This window comes from Abramis brama (genome assembly GCF_963993115.1).
Source record: "Abramis brama genome assembly, chromosome: 20".
Taxonomy (NCBI): Eukaryota; Metazoa; Chordata; class Actinopteri; order Cypriniformes; family Leuciscidae; genus Abramis; species Abramis brama.
Window position 1 is genome coordinate 16540414 of NC_139982.1, and position 21388 is coordinate 16561801.

A 21388-nucleotide genomic window follows, 5' to 3' on the forward strand; every position below is an offset into this window, starting at 1 on the left:
AAACGATCGCGCTTCCTAATAACAGCTTTGATTTGCATTGATTGGTATTTCCAGAAAAAGGAGTCAACCGCTCATGACCAGCCCTGCTTCGTAAACTCAGTGCGAAACAGTCAGGTGTGGATGTGGGTCGGACTCTCATTCCGTCACTCTCAGACTCTTCCTTTTGTTTTCACTGCCATTCGATCTACTGACAGGCGAGGTCTGCTGTTCTCTAAAGACAGGTGTGACTGTGTTTTCTGTTTAATTGCCTTAATATTTGTTTCGAGGTCCATGCTTTGTCATTCTTAAGGTAAGCTGGGTCTACTTTTACACTCACAGCACTTAGTGTTTTCTCTAGTCTGAAGTGAAGTGCTCTTGGGCGAAGAGGTGCTTCATTGGTTTGCAAGAATGGGCTTATGTGAGGTGATCTGGAGGACTTTAACTGCACTGTCTGTTCTCTGTCAAGCTGTTGGTGAGTCTATCTATCTATCTATCTATCTATCTATCTATCTATCTATCTATCTGTCTATCTGTCTGTCTAATCTATTCTATTTTGAATATATAAAAATAAATTTGATCCCCCTTGCATCACTCTTTAATATTTTATATTCTTTTTTAATTCTAATAATACAATGTGTATTGTTAAAAATAAAAATAATTATTATTATTATAAAGAAAAATGATATATAGAAGCAGTGGTCACTCTGTTTAAATAGGAAAATGCATGCATTTCCAGCAATTTGAATATTCATTAGCTATTGGTTGACTAAACATTTGTTAAACATTATGTTACATAATAATATCAGTTATCTTATTCGTGAAACTTACTATGAAGTGTTGCAGTAAGATTTGTGCTTAAAGGTTATTAATTAAAAAAACTATTTCGCAATAAATAAGCAGTGTAGAAAAGTCTCATTGTCACATGAGCTTTTATTTGCCCTAGAAATAGAGCAGAATTTTGCATTTTTCTCCTTCATTTTACACTATAACTATACTTTAACGTTGGTAAGTTTTGGGGTGTAAATTAGATTTTAAAAAGTCCTAGATAAAAAAAGTATGTGTATTTAAAGAACATACTGAATGAACATGCAGTACTGTGAATCATCATATAATGTTTGTTAATGACTTATTCATGTAAGTTATTATAGTGTTGCCAAACTCCCTTTGATCTTGAACCAAACAGGTGCGAGTTCTGCCATTACCTGGGAAATTCAAAGGTATGATGGGTGGTACAATAATTTGGCATATCATGATCGAGGGGCTGCTGGTGAGTGAATTAATTCTTCTTTTATGCTTTTTACAAAAAAATGTAAGACATATTTTTTTCTAAACATCAGGATGTTGCCCCTACAGATGCAGCTCTGGTCCGTTTCTTGCCGGCGCAGTATACGGATGGAGTTTATCTGCCCCGACAGGAACCGCACCTGCCCAACCCCCGCCAGATAAGCAACACGGCCATGAGTGGACAATCCGGTCTCCTGTCATACAAGAACAGAACTCTTCTCTCCCTGGCCTTCGGTGAGTGTCTTCCTTCATTTAAACTAGGTGCAGCCTGTTGATTGAGACACAGCCAGCTCTTTAATTATAGTTTCAAGACATTTTCAGTAAGATTCCATTTCAGTAAAGGCATCCTGAGTGTAATTTACCTTAAAGTATGGAAGCTTGTTTCCAACATGAAATAAAAAAATGAAAAAAAGATAACTGCCACTCACAATAACAATAATAATTGTCATCTCACAATTGTCATCTCACGACTTTTTTCATGAATTGCGATTTTTCTTCTCACAATTCTGACTTTTTTATCGCAATTGCGATTTTTTTTTTTTAATCTCACAATTCTGTTTGGCGATTTTTTGATCTCACAATTCTTACTTTTTTTCTCGCAATTGTGATTATTTTATTTATTTTTTATCTCACAATTCTGACTTTTTTTCTCGCAATTGCAAATTTTTAATCTCATAAATATTTAACGCAATTACTGGTTTATATCTCACAATTTTGACGTTTTTCTCACAATTACGAGATTATATTTCACAATTATGACTTTTTTCTCGCAGTGGCGATTTTTTTATCTCACAATTCGTACTTTTTTTCTCGCAATTGCAAGTTTTTAATCTCATAAATATTCTAACGCAATTACAGGTTTATATCTCACAATTCAGACTTCTTTTCTCGCAATTGCAAGTTTTTTATCTCACAGTTTTGACTTTTTTCCTCACAATTACGAGGTTATATTTCACAGTTATGACTTTTTTCTTGCAATTGCGAGTTTTTTTTATTTCACAATTATGACTTATTTCTCACAATTGCGAGTTTATATCTCACAATTATGAGGTTATGTATTTACTTTTTTTTCCCAATTGCAAGTTTATATTACAATTATGACTTTTTTTCTCACAATTATGACTTTTTTCTCGCAATTTACGAGATTATACTGGTCACTCTTTTCCATGCAATTACATGAATGGGAACTTTTCGTCCTAATCTTCCTCCACGCTACAGCGCCACTGTACACTACACTTTTCAATCCAATCTAAATTTCTTTCTGATCTATCTGTTTACATTTAGGGTTTTCACTCAGCCTGAGCCATCAATCCGATAATATACAGATCATTTTGGTGCATGTAAACGTAGCTAGTGATTGCAGAGGTTCCCAGGGTTTTGCAGCTTATTTTCAAAAGATGTTTTCTTGGTATTGAAAAGGTCAAGGAGAATTTGGTTCCGATGGCCACTTTAACACATGCTCTTTATTACTACATTAGGTTACCATGTGTGGTCTGAGATCTCAGAATCCCGTAGACCTGGTTGCCCACCTGAGTTCATGCATATTGAAGTCCAAAAAGAAGATCCCGTCTTTGGCTCCAACTCCTCACAACCGGTCCTGCTCCAGTTCCAGAGAGCAGAGTGGGACCCGAGCACGGGCAAAAGTCCCAACAATCCCCGTACACAGGTGCGCATGTAGTCACAATTGACTGTAGGAGATTTGGAATAGGCCTTTTGAGTTTTTGATCTACCCATAATTCATTTCAGGTGAATCACGTGACAGCGTGGATAGATGGCAGCTCCATCTATGGATCTTCCAGCTCATGGTGTGATGCCTTGAGAATGTTTTCCAAAGGACTCTTGGCTTCAGGCTCCTCACAGGACATGCCCAGGCGTACTAGCAGTGGTTACCTCATGTGGAGTGCGCCAGACCCCAGTAGTACAAGTCCCGGCTCACAGGAACTCTATGGTGAGATATGGAACAGCTACTTTTTAAAGTTGTAGTACATTCATTTATCACCACACAACAAGTAGTTGCATGGCTAATCAGGAAATTTTGGTTTGGTAAGACTTGAAATATCAACTATTTTCTAGTCATTCTTTCTTGAAAGATTCCTTACAAAAATGCACCATGGTAAACCATAGTTTCCTCCATGCAATAAAGTACGTGATACAGGGCGGAGTGACTTAAACCCCTTTAGATGTTTTATTTGATTACTGTATTTTCACAATATTGTATGGTTTTATTACTTATTTTTATTCTGTTATGTATACCCTTTAATAAAGTGTTATTTTATTACTCAAATGTCTTAAGTGCATTGCAAGAAGCTCATGAAAATGTTGCATGTTGTGGTTTTCAAGTGCACGTTTTGTGTGTTCTCAGAGTTCGGGAATGCCTGGGCCAATGAGAACATCTTTTCGGTCACTGAGGGAATTATTTGGTTTCGTTACCATAATTACCTGGCCTCCAAACTGTACAAGGAACACCCCTCTTGGTCAGACGAAGAGCTTTTCCAAAATGCCCGAAAGAGGGTTATTGCCACATTACAGGTAAAGCAAATAGTCCTCAATTACTGACTCACTTCATGTAACAGCACAGCTGCCAATTTGGAGGGATATACCGCAGTATCCTTCACTTCACATTTCCTCTAAAAACTAGGTTATGAATATAGGGACATTGGTCTAGATTTTAGGATTTAAGGTGTATGTGTTTTGTCTTTCTTCAGAATATCGCATTCTATGAGTGGCTTCCGGCCTATCTGGGAAAACAAGTGTCTTCCTATCCAGGTGAGTTGTGTGTGTGTGAATGTGCACGTGCTCAGGTAATCTGTGGTTTGTTTCAGTCTCAGATGACACACCTACTGAAAGTCACACTACAATTTAAGTTCCATTCACTTCCACTCACATATCACATTAAAGTGCCCCTAATATGCTTTTTCAGATATCGTCCATGTAGTGTGTAATAGGGCTGGGAATCACTGGGTACTTCACGATACGATACGATACGCGATACATTGTTCACGATACCGATAATATCACGATATGGCGATACTGCGATAATCGATATATTATCAGTAATAACTCACAATATATCATGTTTTAAGAAATAAAAAGATTTTTTTTTTAATTAGGAAAATGAATCTCCATTTCGTTTTTGGATGAAACACAATAACAAAAACAACTTGTGTCTTATCAGTTGCAACAAAACAGTCACAGACACTATTTTTGTTTTGCTGCAGATGATTTTTTTCACTCGGGAGAAATCGAGTGGAATCGGTGATGCTCGCATGGTCGCGGCTCGCAGCGTGTGAGAGGAATTACAAGCCGAGCCGAGCACGTTACAAGCACCTCCCGACCTCCCGATAATTTTTAAACATGTTTTTTCACCAGCTGTCCCCTGTTGCCAAATCATACACAACCACGTCGATGGGACTATACCTCAGTGGCAGCAACCATACAGCGTGCGCATACACTGTCACTGTCACACACACACACACACACACACACACACACTTTTCTCTCTCTCTCTCTCTCTCTCTCTCTCTCTCTCTCTCTCTCCCATTCGCAACATGACAGTTTAGCGCGAAAGCCCACGTGATTGCTGCCGGCTCGGGATAAAATTCATGCAGGACAGTCGTGCCTTGTACCAGCTGCTTTGACGCGATTATCAGTTAAACTGATCTCACGACCTCCCGAGTGTCCGAACTCGCACCGTGTACGCCCGCCCTAACGGCTTTTAATATCGATACTTGGCAAGAGCGCATCGAGAATCGATCGCGGGAGAAAATATCGCGAGATATCGCCATATCGATATTTTGGCGCACCCCTAGTGTGCTAGTGTGTAATATAGCTGTTTGTGAATGTAGAAAGGACTCGGGCTTGAATAGATATGATAAAACTGACACCATTGTTACTGTTCATATCTCTGTGTATCAAGTGATAATGAAGACCAATCACAACAGACTGGGCCATCTGACCAATCAGAGCAGAGTAGACCAATCACAACAAACTGGGCCATCTGACCAATCAGAGCAGAGTAGACCAATCACAACAGACTGGGCCATCTGACCAATCAGAGCAGAGTAAACCAATCACAACAAACTGGGCCATCTGACCAATCAGAGCAGAGTAAACCAATCACAACAGACCGGGCCATCTGACCAATCAGAGCAGAGTAGACCAATCACAACAGACCGGGCCATCTGACCAATCAGAGCAGAGTAGACCAATCACAACAGACCGGGCCATCTGACCAATCAGAGCAGAGTAGACCAATCACAACAGACCGGGCCATCTGACCAATCAGAACAGAGTAGACCAATCACAACAGACCGGGCCATCTGACCAATCAGAGCAGAGTAGACCAATCACAACAGACCGGGCCATCTGACCAATCAGAGCAGAGTAGACCAATCACAACAGACCGGGCCATCTGACCAATCAGAGCAGAGTAGACCAATCACAACAAACTGGGCCATCTGACCAATCAGAGCAGAGTAGACCAATCACAACAGACCGGGCCATCTGACCAATCAGAGCAGAGTAGACCAATCACAACAGACCGGGCCATCTGTCCAATCAGAGCAGAGTAGACCAATCACAACAGACCGGGCCATCTGTCCAATCAGAACAGAGTAGACCAATCACAACAGACCGGGCCACCTGACCAATCAGAGCAGAGTAGACCAATCACAACAGACTGGGCCATCTGACCAATCAGAGCAGAGTAGACCAATCACAACAAACTGGGCCATCTGTCCAATCAGAACAGAGTAGACCAATCACAACAGACTGGGCCATCTGACCAATCAGAGCAGAGTAGACCAATCACAACAAATTGGGCCATCTGCCCAATCAGAGCAGAGTAGACCAATCACAACAGACTAGGCCATCTGACCAATCAGAGCAGAGTAGACCAATCACAACAGACTAGGCCATCTGTCCAATCAGAGCAGAGTTTCTATAGAATATATATGTATTATTGTGGTATATCGAACAAAATGAACTCTGGCTGATCACTTGACATGGGTCAGATGGTCTCTTCCTGTTTAATGGGTGGTTCGAGGGCAGAATATGCTGCAAACGGGAGGAGACCTTATGCGCAAGTCAAAAGGTTGGCTAATTTGTGGTTTGTTAAAATATCTCTTATGGTTTGCGTAACATGACAGCATGCAGTCGGCATTTACGTCATTACAGGTTAACAGATTGCAAGCATGTCATTTCGTTCTGTCGTTCTACAGGTTATCAGAAACATGTTGATCCAGGGATCTCTGCTGAGTTTGAAGCTGCTGCTGTGAGGTTTGGACTGACTCTTGCGCCATCTGGTGTGTATAAAAGGTACATTTCTCAATTATTCACTTTTGTAAAATGCACCTCATCAGTTGAATGTTGAAAGCCTTTTTAAAGTTATTGTTACAAACCACTGTTGATAATAATATTGAAGTATTTCTATTAAAATCTTAAAGTATTACATTTACTTACACTACCATTAAAAATGGTTTTGGTTAAAATTTCAGCATCATTACTCCAGTCAAATCATTCTAAAATGCTGATTTGATGCTCAAGAAACATTTCTTATTATTATTATCAGTGCTGAAAACAGTTGTGCTCCTAAATACGTTTGTTTCCAGGATATGTCAATGAATAGAAAGTTAGTGTACATACATACAAAATCCTCAATTGTATCTGTAATTGTGTTGAAATGTGATTTTGGGGATTCAGAAACAGGGCGTGTCACTACAAAAGAGCTGTGAACAACGATGCAAGTAAATCTCCTGGCCTGCGTTTATGCAACACCTTCTGGAACCGAAATGTGAGTCATAACAGACAGGGTTTGGTTTGGATTATGCGACCATATAATTAAAATTTCATGCATGGTGGCTTGGTACTAAAATTTTGCCTGATTTTGTCCCAAAAGATTTATTTATTATATATTGTATAATTAATTTTTATTTATCAATCTAATTAAATGCAATTTTTTAGAAATTAATGTTTAGAAATTATTTCAGTTAAACTGATTAAATAACAATAATAACATTAATATATCATTAAGTTATATTTTATATCTAGTTATATATGTTTTAGAATCCAAACCTGCAGTCCAGTCAGGATGTAGATGAGCTAATAATGGGCATGGCTTCTCAGATCACTGAGCGCGAGGACAACGTCATTGTCGAGGATTTGAGAGGTTGGTTTTTCTTTTGATTAATTGAAAGTGGGCATGAAACGGAAGTTGCGATAGTCTTTTATTATTTATATTGTGACTTATTTCCAAGTGAAATTGCTTCTCGAACAAGAAAAAATATAGGACGGGGCTTGATGTCCATCAGGAATTGATTGGATGGTTGTGGTTTGCTATTGGTGGATCTCATGTGAGTGACAGGTTGCTCCGCCCTCATGCCAGAAAACACATCATCAGAGAAGAGAATAAATTATACTGCAAGAGGGAGGGGAAGTTATTTTGATTAAAGATTATGAGGGCACATTAATTAAAGGGATTTTCATTTTTTGGTGAACTGTCCCTTTAAAAAGTGATGTGCAATGATAAATCATTTATATTAAATACTGTATTTTTTGTTTTTTTAAAACAAGAATGGTCCATTTTGATAAATTTTGTGTATGCTTGACATCAAGATCTATTGGTTAATTCATCTTCTCTATTCCTTTTCTTCATTAGATTACATGTACGGCCCCTTGCGGTTCTCACGCTCTGATGCAGTGGCTTTATCCATCCAGAGGGGGCGTGATTTTGGGCTGCCGAGTTATAACCAGATCAGAGCGGCCCTCAACATGCGGCCGGTTAACTCCTGGGAGGAGATCAACCCTAAACTGAATAACACAAAGGTGCTGTTTAGAGTATCAAAAGGGGCTTTCGCACCGGAGGAACCTTTTCATAGTTCTTAGAACTATTGGCGAAAGTACGCGGATTTTGGCGTGTTCGCACCGCAGGAAATGGGAACGATTTTAGTTCTAGGAACTCCTTTCGGGGGAACTAATTTAGCTCCTACTTCAGAGTAGGGTCTAATCCAGCATTATAGAAACTACCAGTGATGTTAGTGTACGCTGATTGGCCGAACGCACGCGAAACACAAGCACCCGCCATTTTAAAAAAAGCTGTGTACACACAGATTATAGCCTATATATTTACTCCACTAACTAACTCTACAAACATGGAAAATAGTGATAGATGGGCCTCTTGACCTTTACACTGAGGAAAAAATCCAACACAACTTTGAGGGGACCAAGCGAAACATGATTATGTATTTCTGCGCAGCTAGCGACATTGGGCATCAACCACACAGCATACACTAATACCTTTTCATTACTGTCTACTTTCTATGTATAACAGTTCTATCTAATAATGTATTAGACAGGACTGTTAGACAGATCATAAACTAATGAACACGAAGAATGGGAGCATCAGGCTCCGGCATGGTTCTTCCTAGGGGAAGCATTAGATCTCTGGGAATCACCCTGGTAACTAGTTCCGAGAACTACACGGTGCGAAAGCTCCTAATGGCCTGAACGATCAGCAAACATCTTAATAACAATTAGCCCAAACCCCCTTTATTGTGGCGGCGTTGCTTGCACTTGCAAACGCCAAAATGTTCTCTCTCTTTAGTTACATCTCTTTTCACTGCTTTTCAGTTGTTAAGGGAGCTTGCAGAGTTATATGAGAACGACACCTCCAGACTAGAGCTGTTTGTGGGTGGCCTACTAGAAACACAGGAAGGACCAGGTCCAGTGTTTTCTGCCATCATCCTGGACCAGTTTGAACGCATAAGGAATGCTGATCGCTTCTGGTTTGAGAACAGACAAAATGGGTGGGAAAATTTCTGGCGATGATTACATAAAAAACAACCATGTCAATTTGGTCAGACGAGTACACGTAAAAGGTATTTCTGGCTAAGTATCGGCTGCTTTCTCTCAGGTTGTTCACTGAGGCGGAGATCCAAGCCATACAGAACACCACATTTCATGATGTCATTCTGGACGTCACCAGTGCAGAGGAGGGCGACATTCAAAAGAACGCGTTCTTCTGGGTGGACGGTAATAAACAACCCACACGCATCAACATATTCCACACACACATAAAAAAATAATATTGAGAAGTCATGATTTGTTTATTTTGGGCTTTTTGTACAGGTGATCCCTGCCCCCAGCCTCATCCAGTCAGAGCCTCCGATCTTCACCCCTGCACAAAGGCCGTCTCTGTGAGTTACTTTGACGACAGCAGCAAAGCTGGTTTTGGCGTAACAGTGGTGGTGCTGTTCCTGTTTCCTGTTGGTCAGTGTCATTCATAATTTACTTGTATGCAGTAAAGATGCAGTAAGCGATTTTTGAGAAACAGGGCTGAAAGTGGATCAGACCGAGCACCAAAACACACTTGTAGCCAATCAGCAGTAAGGGGCGTGTCCACTAATGAGAGGGGTGGTGCCTGTGCTGCATAGCGTGTTTGTGAATTTAGGGGCGGGGATATCAAGATAGGGGTGTGGTCCTTTTGGGCAGGGGCGTGTTTGTTTTGGTGATTTAAAATATCAACAGTTTCTCAGAAATTACGAACTGCACCTTTAAACTATAACTGAATTACAGTCTCATGTATTTACTTCAGGCAATTGTATTTGATCTGGAATTATAAAAGTACTTATGTATGAATGTATTTTTATTTTATTTTTTAATCCGGGAAAAAACAACAACGTAATAAAAGTATTTTATGTAATAATAATCATGTATTTTAATATTTTGTTTCAAAAAAGATGGGAATGTTATACATGTTATGAAATAAAAAAAAACTATTTATTTATTTATTTATATATTTTATTTACTTTTCTTTAACTTTTTTGTAAAAAAAAAATGTCACAAGTTACGTGTTAGTTAATATAATGCATATGCCAGCCAAACATTTTTCAACACATACTTTTTCTGATCTCTCGACAGTAAGCTACATAGTAGCTTGTGCAGTTGCTCATGTTCGGACAGCCAGATACAAACGATTCCAAAGGAAGCTCAAAGGTTCCACAGAACACAAGGAACCTGCTCATGGAACTTCTGGTCAGTAACATCACCTGCAATGTCATGTTGGCCTGATATGCCAATGAAGTTTATTAACTTCTGGGGGTGGGTTTTTTGGTGTCTGATTTCACTTTTGTGTTCAGCCAAAGAGTGGTTGGGGCACAATACGGCACCCCGACAAGTCACTCTTGCGTTCAACGAGAAGAAAGTATTCCAGACCTTTGATGAGAACGGCTCTCTTCTCAGCTCTCACAGCTTCAGCAAACAAGAACATCTGAAAGTGATAATACCCAATGACCATCAGCATCGTTCTCTACTCTTGAAGATCCCCAAAGAGTATGATCTGGTAAGAATTTGGTAGTTCATTCTGCTGTCATCATGCAACGAATGCTCAATAAGGCATTAAGTTGGATTTCTGGCCGAAAGGTTTTGTTCTTTGAGGACGTTGGTCAGAGGTCAGAGTTCTTAAATCACCTGAGATCTGAGCTGGACGGCAGAATTCAGAGTCTAACTGTGATGGAAATGAGTGAGAAAGAAATTCTTAGAGATGCAGTGACCAGAGAACAGAGGGAACAGATTGTGGAGACGTTCTTCAAGCATGCTTTTTCAAAGGTATAACATAACTTTCTGTTGTTTCTTCATATGTCTGAAGGTCATTTTGTCCTCATTCCACTGGCAATGTGTGACAGAGTTGAGAGGTAGCATCTTACATGTCTTTTTTGACTCCAGGTCTTGGACATTAATAAAAGTGATGCAGGAGACTTGAGCAATAGGACCCGAGAAGCTTTACAGTGTGAGCTCACGCGAGCTGAATTTGCCAGAGTGTTCGGTCTGAAGCCCGACTCGCTCTTTGTAGAGTCTATGTTCACACTGGCTGACAAGGACGGTAACGGATACCTTTCCTTTCAGGAGTTCCTGGATGTTATTGTCATTTTCATGACAGGTGAGGTTGTTCAGATCTTTTATATGGTAGTTTAGTGTTAATAACTTAAGACTTATCGCCTCTGGTCCATAAATGTTGTTACAATATAATTTTACAAAACTACAAAGTTAACACCACTACAATGTTACAGTGTTACGTTACGATGATACAATGCTGCAAGATTACCTTGTTACATTGTTAGGATCATGTTACAATTGTACCATTTTAAACTGTTACAATGTGACTGTGTTACAGTGCAGTTGGGATGTTACATTTGTACAATTTTACAGTGTAATGTTACAATGTCACATTTTTGCAATTTTACAGTGTTGGTGTTACAGTGTTACTATGGTAAATACTACAAAATTACCTTGTCACATTGTTAGGATGTTACATTTTTGCAATTTTATAGTTTTGCTATGTTACAGTGTTACAATTTCACAATGTTACAATGATACAAAGTTGCCTTGTTACATTGTAAAATGTAAAAATGTAACATCCTAACAATGTGACAAGGTAATTTTGTAGAATTTACCATAGTAACACTGTAACATCAACACTGTAAAATTACAAAAATGTGACATCCTAACAGTGTTAGAATGTTAAAATGCTAAAAAAATTCCTTCTTACATTGTTGGGATGTAACAATTTTGGGTTACACTTTATTTTAAGGTGTCATTGTTACAGTGTAATTATATATTTAAGTACTGGGGAATATTAAGCAACTACATGTACTTACTATAGAGTTAGGGTATAGGATTAGGATTTGGTTGAGGGTTAGTTGTAATTATGTATAATTTATTGTTATTAAGTACATGTAACATATGTAACAAGGACACTGTAAAATAAAGTGTTACCCAATTTTGTAATTTTGCAGTGTTACAATGTTACAAAGGTACCTGGTCATGTTGTTAGAATGTTTTACAGTGTTATTATGTTATGTTGATAAGAGCGTTCCAATGTTTGATGTTTTTGGCTTGTAAATTCAGGTACCCCAGAGGAGAAGTCTAAGCTTCTGTTTTCAATGCATGATATCAAAGGAGATGGCTTCTTGTCCAAGGAAGAGTTCACTTCCTTACTCAGGTCGGTTCAGATGTCAGATCCTGTTTTTTGAGCCTTGAAGAAAAAAGTTACCGAAGAATTTTTGATAATCACCTGAACTTTGAGATTCAGATGATATATAACTTTGAGATTCAGATGATATAAATCAATAAAGTTCCTCTGAAAGATTTCTCATTTCTGCTAGACGCATTTTCTCCTTTCTTGTGCAGGTCTTTCATTGATATCTCTGGAAGTGCTCTATCTAAGAGTCAGGCTGATGATGGCATAGAAGCAATGCTTCAGGCCGCTGGTCTTTACAACAAAGATTCCTTCTCATGGGAGGACTTTCACTTTCTGCTGCGAGACCATTCAGCTCAGCTCAATATTAAAGGTGAAGGATATATTTTTCTTTATGCTCTAATCCCCCATATGTCTCTATAATTATAGGTACACTCAACAGAGAGGTATTTTTCTTTGAAACTGCTGTGCATGTATTCTCAGGAATGAAAGTACTTGGTAAGAAAAAACTAGCCAGACAACAGCGAGTGTCTTTCATTAAGAAAAATGGGTAAAGTAATAAATATATAACATTGTACTCATTTTAAAAAGTGCCATATGAGTTTTCTGTAACATAGCTGATAAGTTGTTTTTCTTTTGTAGTTCTTCAGCAGTGGAAGAGCTTACTCACAGGTCTGAGGGGGAGCAAGGCCAGGAACTTCGTCAAAGACAGACCAAGACGTTAATGTATAATATATCTGTCGTGGTCATTTTAGAGCATGTGTTGCATTATGCAACATGTTCTGACATGTGTATGGTCATTAGGAGCTCAGCTAGGTGTTAGATTTAAGCCTTTGTGAAACCTGTCATTTGTTGGTTATTGAGAAATGTGGCAATCAGTATTTGTGGGAACTGATGCCATTCTGTGACATAATGTCCGCCAGGTTTCATTTTAAACGTCATCATCTTGAGTTGACTTTCTATTAGGGATGCTCAGTATCGGTATCGGCTCCGATACTGCCATTTTTGGCGGATCGGGTATCGGTCAGACAAGGCCGATCCAAATCCGATATTGTGCGTATACTATTCAATGTTATTGTTAAGCCCCACAAAAGGCACACAAACATTATAAAGCACCATAAGTTTTCGTGCACAATATTATAAGTCTTCTGAAGCCATTATATAGTATAATGTGAGATATAAATTAATATTTAAGTCGTTAAATTCAAGATCACGTAAACGTTTCCCTCAGCTGCGGCTGTCAATCATTCTTCATTCAGCACTCAAACAGCACGTCGCGTTCGGTTACGACAGTTAACACGATGAAACTCTCTCCAAGATGATTCAATGTTACTATTATTATACTTGATCTGTAGATAAAGGTCTATGGTTTCGCATAAAACAACTTTATCTTGCTGGACTTTATTGCTGTACCTTAATCATGTTACTTGATCTGTAGATAAAGGTCTATGGTTTCGCATAAAACAACTTTATCTTGCTGGACTTTATTGCTGTCTAAATTGATCGTTTTGTGGTGAACAATTCATCCATGCAAGTCAATCCACACAAAAAAAATGTTTGGCTTCGTAATCTTTAATCAAAATCTGAAAATGCCCCTCCCCTCTGCATTGGAGGACCTTCCCTGATGACGTAGGTTTGAGGACTTGGGTTGGGAAACGCTTAACCACTCCCCTCAAACCGGTCTATCTGTCTATCTATGTAGTTAGTTATTTATCCACCCATCTGTCTGACTAATTTAGTTAGTTATCTCTCTGATTGTCTTTCTATCTAGTTAGTAATCCCCCTATCTGTCTGTCTAATTAGTTCAAAAAACAGCCATATAACTAACTAATTAGACAGACAGATAGGCGGACAACAATCTAGATAGTTATCTATCTGGCATTCTGTCTATCTAGTCAGTTATCCACCATTCTGTCTAATTAGTTTTCTGTCCGTCTGTCTAGTCTAACCTACCAACTAGCAAGACATACACATACAGTATACAGATAAAATCACGAATCTGTTACAGTGACCCGAGTCAGAACAGGCTGAAAGTCTGTGCCAATGTAGCCTTTTTAAAATTTGAGCAATAAAGCTATGTTGTTTTTGCCACATAATTAAAATGTTCAGTTTCCCCAGAGTTGGACAAAGCAACCCCAAGGTGTACGCGAGTCCTCAGAGAGAGCGCTACAACCGAAACCCAGTGAAGAAATGGATCCAGCAGTTCAAGCGCTTCATCGAAAACTACAGGAGGCATATCATTTGCGTAGTCATTATGTACGGGATCACAGCTGGACTAGCACTGGAAAGATGCTACTGTAAGTGTCCAATCTCTTTTCATCATTGAATGTTGTATTGTACATTTTTAAGGCATTTTATTGTACATTTAAATTTATTATGATCATGTTGAATTGGTCATGCATTTTGACACTGGAGTTCCACACTAACGGTTGCAAACCAATAGCGATGTTTTTAGACTATGGTTTACAGGCCCACGCCAGTGGCGTCCCAGAGACCTCCATGGTGGGCGTGCTTGTGTCTCGCGGTTCTGCGGCCGCCATCTCCTTCCTGTTTCCCTACATGCTCCTCACCGTGTGCCGTAACCTGATAACCATGTGCAGAGAGACTTTCCTCAACAGATACATCCCATTCGATGCGGCCATTGACCTTCACCGCCACATGGCTATAACTGCTGTCATCCTCTCAGGTCAGGGGAGAAAAATTCCCTCTACGTGCAAAACGCCATTTAGGAATACTTTAATTACTGTGCCACATAAAAAAATGACTACATAATCAATTCAATGGAACTTATATCACCATATTGTTGCTTTAAAAATTTGTATGTCCGCCAAGTCTTGTGTTAGTTTATGGCATATATGACTCAATGATTACATTTAATGACCAGGTTTCAAAGTTCCATTGTGTATTGTAACTTCCTCAAAGTGATATGTAATACATTCATTATAATTATACACTTGATATTTGGTCATTCATTCTTTTATTTCTTTAAATTGTATTTTTGTGCCATAGTTGTTCACAGTATGGGTCATGTGGTCAACGTTTACATTTTCTGCATCAGTGACCTCAGCATTCTTGCCTGCTTGTTTCCTAGAGTGTTCTCCAACAATGGGTAATTCATATTATTGATTGAAGTATTGGATTGATCTTGACATATAAAATAGATGGATGGATGGATGGATGGATGGATGGATGGATGGATGGATGGATGGATGGATGGATGGATGGATGGATGGATGGATGGATGGATGGATGGATGGATGGATGGATGGATGGATGGATGGATGGATGGATGGAACGATAGAACGATAGAACGATAGATGGATGGATGGATGGATGGATGGTAAGACAGATGGATACGATAGATGTATACGATAGATAGATGGATGGATGGATGGATGGATGGATGGATGGTAAGACAGATGGATACGATAGATAGATGGATGGATGGATGGATGGATGGATGGATGGATGGATGGATGGATGGATGGTAAGACAGATAGATAGATGGATGGATGGATGGATGGATGGATGGTAAGACAGATGGATACGATAGATAGATGGATGGATGGATGGATGGATGGATAGATAGATAGATAGATAGATAGATAGATAGATGGTAAGACAGATGGATACGATAGAACGATAGATAGATGGATGGATGGTAAGACAGATGGATACGATAGATGTATACGATAGATAGATAGATGGATGGATGGATGGATGGATGGATGGTAAGACAGATGGATACGATAGATAGATGGATGGATGGATGGATGGTAAGACAGATAGATGGATGGATGGATGGATGGATGGATGGATGGATGGATGGTAAGACAGATGGATACGATAGATAGATGGATGGATGGATGGATGGATGGATGGATGGATGGATGGATGGTAAGACAGATAGATGGATGGATGGATGGATGGATGGATGGATGGATGGATGGATGGATGGATGGATGGATAGATAGATGGTAAGACAGATAGATGGATGGATGGATGGATGGATGGTAAGACAGATGGAAACGATAGAACGATAGATAGATAGATAGATGGATGGATGGATGGATGGATGGATGGTAAGACAGATGGATACGATAGATGTATACGATAGATAGATAGATGGATGGATGGATGGATGGATGGATGGATGGATGGATGGATGGTAAGACAGATGGATACGATAGATAGATGGATGGATGGATGGATGGATGGACAGACAGACAGATTATAGACTATTAATAAACTAATGCTGTGTGTTGATCATTTGCAGGTCTGAGCTTCCATTGAAATGGACCTTCTGGTTTTTCAAGACAGTTCCTGGTATGGCTGCCAATTCAAAGTTGTTTTGATATAACCAGTAATCAATTAATAATGTATTATTTTTGTGGATGTATGTTTTGTGTGTTCTTTGTAAACCTCTGGGTTTCTTTCTTTTTTTCTGTCAGGTCTCACTGGGGTCCTTTTGCTGCTGATTTTTGCTTTTATGTACGTCTTCGCCTCACACTATTTCAGACGCATCAGCTTTAGAGGATTCTGGATTACACACCACCTTTATGTGCTCGTCTATGTCCTGGTGAGGGGGAAAAAAAGACACCACTAGTTTCATGAGTGTCTGAGGTTCAGTATTGTGTACTGAGAAAAATAATGTTAAATATGGATAAAATAACAGTGTAGGGCCACTGTAGGATTTTTAATTGCCTTTTTGTTAGACACTTCAACTGTTTATTTGCTTGTCCTGAAAAAATGTTTTTTGTGTGTGACTTGAGGTGAAGAGGACAAAATTAATAATGTTTGTATCAAGACTACAATCCCTCAAAGTTGCAATTTACTGTATCATTGAACAACTATAACGAAATTTTAGAACGTTGAGGACAAATTAACACGGTTACACTTCATTTCGATAGTCTACTGTCGAAACAAAGTGTATCCATTAATATGAACATATTTAATAATACTCTTTAATGCATACATTATTAAACCACAATGGAAAAATATTACCATAAATCATTTTATTTAAAAAAAAAAAGGTATAAAAAATACTGGGAATGTTATTTTTATTTGTTTGTTTGATTGTTTTGTTTTGTGTTTTGTTTTGTTTAAAAAAGACTGGGAATGTCATTTTTAGTTTTGAAATAAAAAGAAACAGCAACAATAATTCATTTGTTTGTTTGATTTTTGTTTTGTTTTATTTCATTTCGTTTTGTGAGAAAGTTCCACATCTGACTTCCCCCTTTCTCTCGTCTCCTGTGACAGACGGTGATCCACGGCAGCTACGGCCTCCTTCAGGAGCCCCGCTTCCACATCTACCTGATCCCCCCGGGCCTCCTCTTCCTCCTGGACAAGCTCATCAGCCTCAACAGGAAGAAGGTGGAGATCCCAGTGGTGAAAGCCGAGCTGCTGCCCTCAGGTAGACGACACTCAGACTCAGCAGATACAGCACAAAGCTCTTTTATCTGCGAGTCTCCCAGGGCCCGAGCACACAGCGCTCTGTCATGTGCTGTAAAGTGTCACTCCTAATTGCTCTGGCTGTGAAATCATACAGCATCTCACAACAGGGAATCTCAAGTCTCAAAATGATATAATACACGCACAAACCTGTCATATCACATCTTTGTTGTCAAATACGTTTAAAATCACCAGTTATTCTGAGGTAACAACGATAGGTAACAACAAACCCGCTTCTCAATTCCTTTGAATTGGCAGATGTAACATACCTGGAGTTTAAGCGTCCTCAAGGTTTTGTCTACCGCTCGGGACAGTGGGTACGTATCGCATGCCTGGCGCTGGGCACGGATGAGTACCACCCCTTCACCCTGACCTCCGCACCCCACGAGGAGACCCTCAGCCTTCATATCCGTGCAGTGGGACCCTGGACCAGCAAACTCAGAGAGGCCTACACCCCTGAGAAACTCCAGGAGCTTGTAGGATATCCCAAGGCAAGGATGGAAAGTTTATGTTTGGATTATATAGATGGAAATAAACCGGAATGCACATGGTTATGCCAATAAAAATGATTTTTATGGATCAGATCAGGTAGAAGTACTTCCTTAAGGTAAAATGCCCAAGCCAGACACGCCACAATTTTTATTATATTATATTACATTAGTTATGTAAGGGATAATGTAGAGCGAGGCGGTTGTTATAGCGACAGGACTGTCAGGACAGTCTTGAATCAGCCTGAAGGGGTTGTATTCACTGTAACAACCGCCTCGCTCTACATTATCCTGCTTATTACATGGCTACCCGCCAAATAAATCAATAATTTGACACAAAATATTGATTTAAAAAGGAGTTTTTGATTTAAAAACGATTGTATTGCTTCCGCTAAAGAAAATAGTCCGTTCCGTCTCTACGGTTAGAATCCTGCGTCCATAGCAACGCTCTGCTTTTCATGGCAACAGTGTTATACTTAGCAGCGGTCTGTTATCAAGAAATAACAGACCGCATTCTACATTAGAATTCAACCAAGCCATGTAATAAATTATGTAAGGGTTAATGCCCGACGAGGTGTATAAATATAAATGTAAAAGTATATGGTTTAAATTGAACAATAATTCGCACACAGCTGTATCTGGACGGGCCGTTTGGGGAGGGTCACCAGGAGTGGACAGACTATGAGGTGTCAGTGCTGGTGGGTGCTGGGATTGGAGTCACACCCTTCGCTTCCATCTTAAAAGACCTGGTCTTCAAATCTTCAGTCAAGGTCAAATGTCAGTGCAAAAAGGTACAGTTTCCTTTTTTTTTAAACATATATTTTTTGAACGTCCCTTGATTGAAGTTTTAAAAGACGCGTGTCCTCCGGCTCCAGGTGTACTTTATCTGGGTGACACGGACCCAGCGTCAGTTCGAGTGGGTGTCTGACATCATCAGAGAGGTGGAGGACATGGACGGCCAGGAGCTGGTGTCAGTGCACATCTACATCACACAGCTGGCTGAGAAATTCGATCTCCGCACCACCATGCTGGTAAACCCACTGGGCCCTATGATACACCCGGCGCAAGTGTGTTTTGCTAGTCTCAGCCCGACGCACTTATCATTTTCACGTCCTGCGCCACGTTGTTTAAATAGCAAATGCATTTGCGCCCATGGGCATGCTGGTCTGAAAACGAGGTGTGTTCAGGCGCACTGTTGCTATTTTGAGGACACTCAAATAGACTTAGTCATTGACCAACTGAAACCTGGTCTAAAGTCAATGGCGCAGTATTTTTTTTTGTTATTTAAGGAGCGCGAGTAATGTGCGCCTATAGGCGGGTCCACAACGCACATACACTCTGATTATTACACACGGTGGGATGCGCAGCAGCACACAAACTAGCCAAATATTAAAAATAAAAGGATTACAATGTAAAACATTAATATTGTGTACATAAAGATATGGTGAATCCGGCTTGTCCTGTAGATGTTCTGCTTGTGTGCTTTAACCTCGCGCACGATCAGATCCGTTTCCTCTCTAGAGACGCGTTCAGTTTTAACGCTTACAAATTCCACCATGTAAATAGCAAATCCGCCATGGCGCAAGCGCAACTGGCTTTTAAAGGGAATGGGAGATGAGACTCTGATTGGTTTATTGCACGTAAAGCCCAAAATACACCCTTTATTTATTAAGAGAATAGGGACAACTCTTTTAGACCATGCGCCGGGAGCGCCAACCATTTTTCCCGTCGTTAAACTAGCAAAAGTGGATTCTGACATGACCTAAGTGAACTTGTGCCGTGCGCTTTAGACCATGCGCTTAGATCCATAAAATAGGGCCCATTGTGTTTATATGAGAATGAGTTTATGACTTAACACAATTGGTTTATATGGTTATTATCCGTTCCACTAAACTACTGTGACATAATTTAAAGCATCAGCTATGAAGTCATGTCTGGTTATTTCTCTTTCTCTTTCTCTTTTCAAGTATGTTTGTGAGCGGCACTTTCAGAAGGTGCGGAACAGGAGTCTGTTCACCGGCCTGCGGTCCGTCACACACTTCGGTCGCCCACCCTTTCTGGCTTTTCTCAGCTCGCTACAGGAAGTTCATCCAGAGGTCAGAAAGAGAGTTCATTTCCCTAAATTACAGCTTTTCCGTTAAACTCTCACTGTTACATTTTTCTAATCATCCAGTATCAGTAGATATCTGTGATTTGCATGGAATCCTGTGAAGGAAGTCATTTTTATTTTAAGTTATTAAGTCATCTAATTTAATCAATGTGGCAATTGTATCAACCTCACGTACGCAATTCATGAGCGGTTCTTTCTACTCTTGCTTAAAGGTGGAAAAGATCGGCGTGTTCAGCTGTGGTCCTCCCGGTCTGACTAAGAATGTCGAGAAGGCCTGCCAGCAAATGAACAAACGTGACCAGACACATTTTCTTCACCATTATGAGAACTTCTAGACCGTCTATGTGTGAATTATTTAAGGAATAACTGTTAGCGAATCATTTAGTAATCAATATTTATTCATTTTATAAGGGCTGGACTCATTTATTCCTTTTAAAACAGCCAGTGTGAGTTTTCTAGCTGTTTTACAGTCAACATTTCTAGTTGGTAAAATAGAATTATAAAGCAGTCATCAAATCACAAATTAGTTTTAGTAACAAACATATTAGGGGTGTATTTCATTCAAAGAAATTGATTACTGCCAGAGGAAAGATATTTTGTTCTGCTAAATTAATCATTTTTAAATCTCTCTGTCTGAATGCAAAAGTACATTTGTTATACATTTCTATAATGGATGATCAATAAATTCAGTATTATTAAATTTTTGACTGTATTGTAGTTGTCATTTGAGTCTCATTATCATTGTCACATGATGCAATAAACTGTTTAAAATCACTGTCGCTGGTATAATGGTTTTAAACATGGAAAATATAAATGTATTACACTGTAAAAAAAATATATGATCAAAAAGTTATGACAACATATGTTTTAACATTGATTTAACTCATCACAATAAGTTAAGACATTTTCATCTTTTTTTGATAAAAAAAAGTTATACAAGATTCACTTTTTTCAAAAATTCATTTTTTAAAGTCCGTTTCATGTAATTTAAGTTGAAATTACTTAAACATCCAAGTTGATTGTGCAGCATTTTTTTAAGGCAGCATTTTTTTAGTGTATGTGTATGTGAGTGATTTATATTATATTACATTATATTTATTATAT

At 39.2% G+C, this 21388-nt stretch overlaps 1 protein-coding gene across 1 annotated transcript; it reads left to right on the top strand.

Annotated features, from left to right (window-relative positions):
• Window positions 1-387: 387 nt before the first annotated feature.
• duox (dual oxidase) lies at window positions 388-20902 on the top strand (the record flags this gene model as incomplete). Its single annotated transcript, XM_084095210.1, has 33 exons — window positions 388-451; window positions 1163-1246; window positions 1333-1497; window positions 2742-2929; window positions 3010-3211; window positions 3626-3792; window positions 3969-4029; window positions 6483-6579; window positions 6964-7054; window positions 7327-7429; window positions 7919-8085; window positions 8890-9065; window positions 9173-9291; window positions 9388-9528; window positions 10180-10293; window positions 10398-10600; window positions 10681-10866; window positions 10984-11197; window positions 12166-12259; window positions 12448-12608; window positions 12719-12785; window positions 12878-12955; window positions 14354-14532; window positions 14691-14921; window positions 15245-15344; window positions 16512-16561; window positions 16687-16814; window positions 17495-17648; window positions 17945-18177; window positions 18807-18965; window positions 19050-19205; window positions 20142-20270; window positions 20497-20902. The coding sequence occupies 33 exons, from the start codon at window positions 388-390 to the stop codon at window positions 20617-20619; spliced, it is 4584 nt and encodes a 1527-aa protein (XP_083951336.1). The 3' UTR covers window positions 20620-20902.
• Between the last annotated feature and the right edge of the window lie 486 nt (window positions 20903-21388).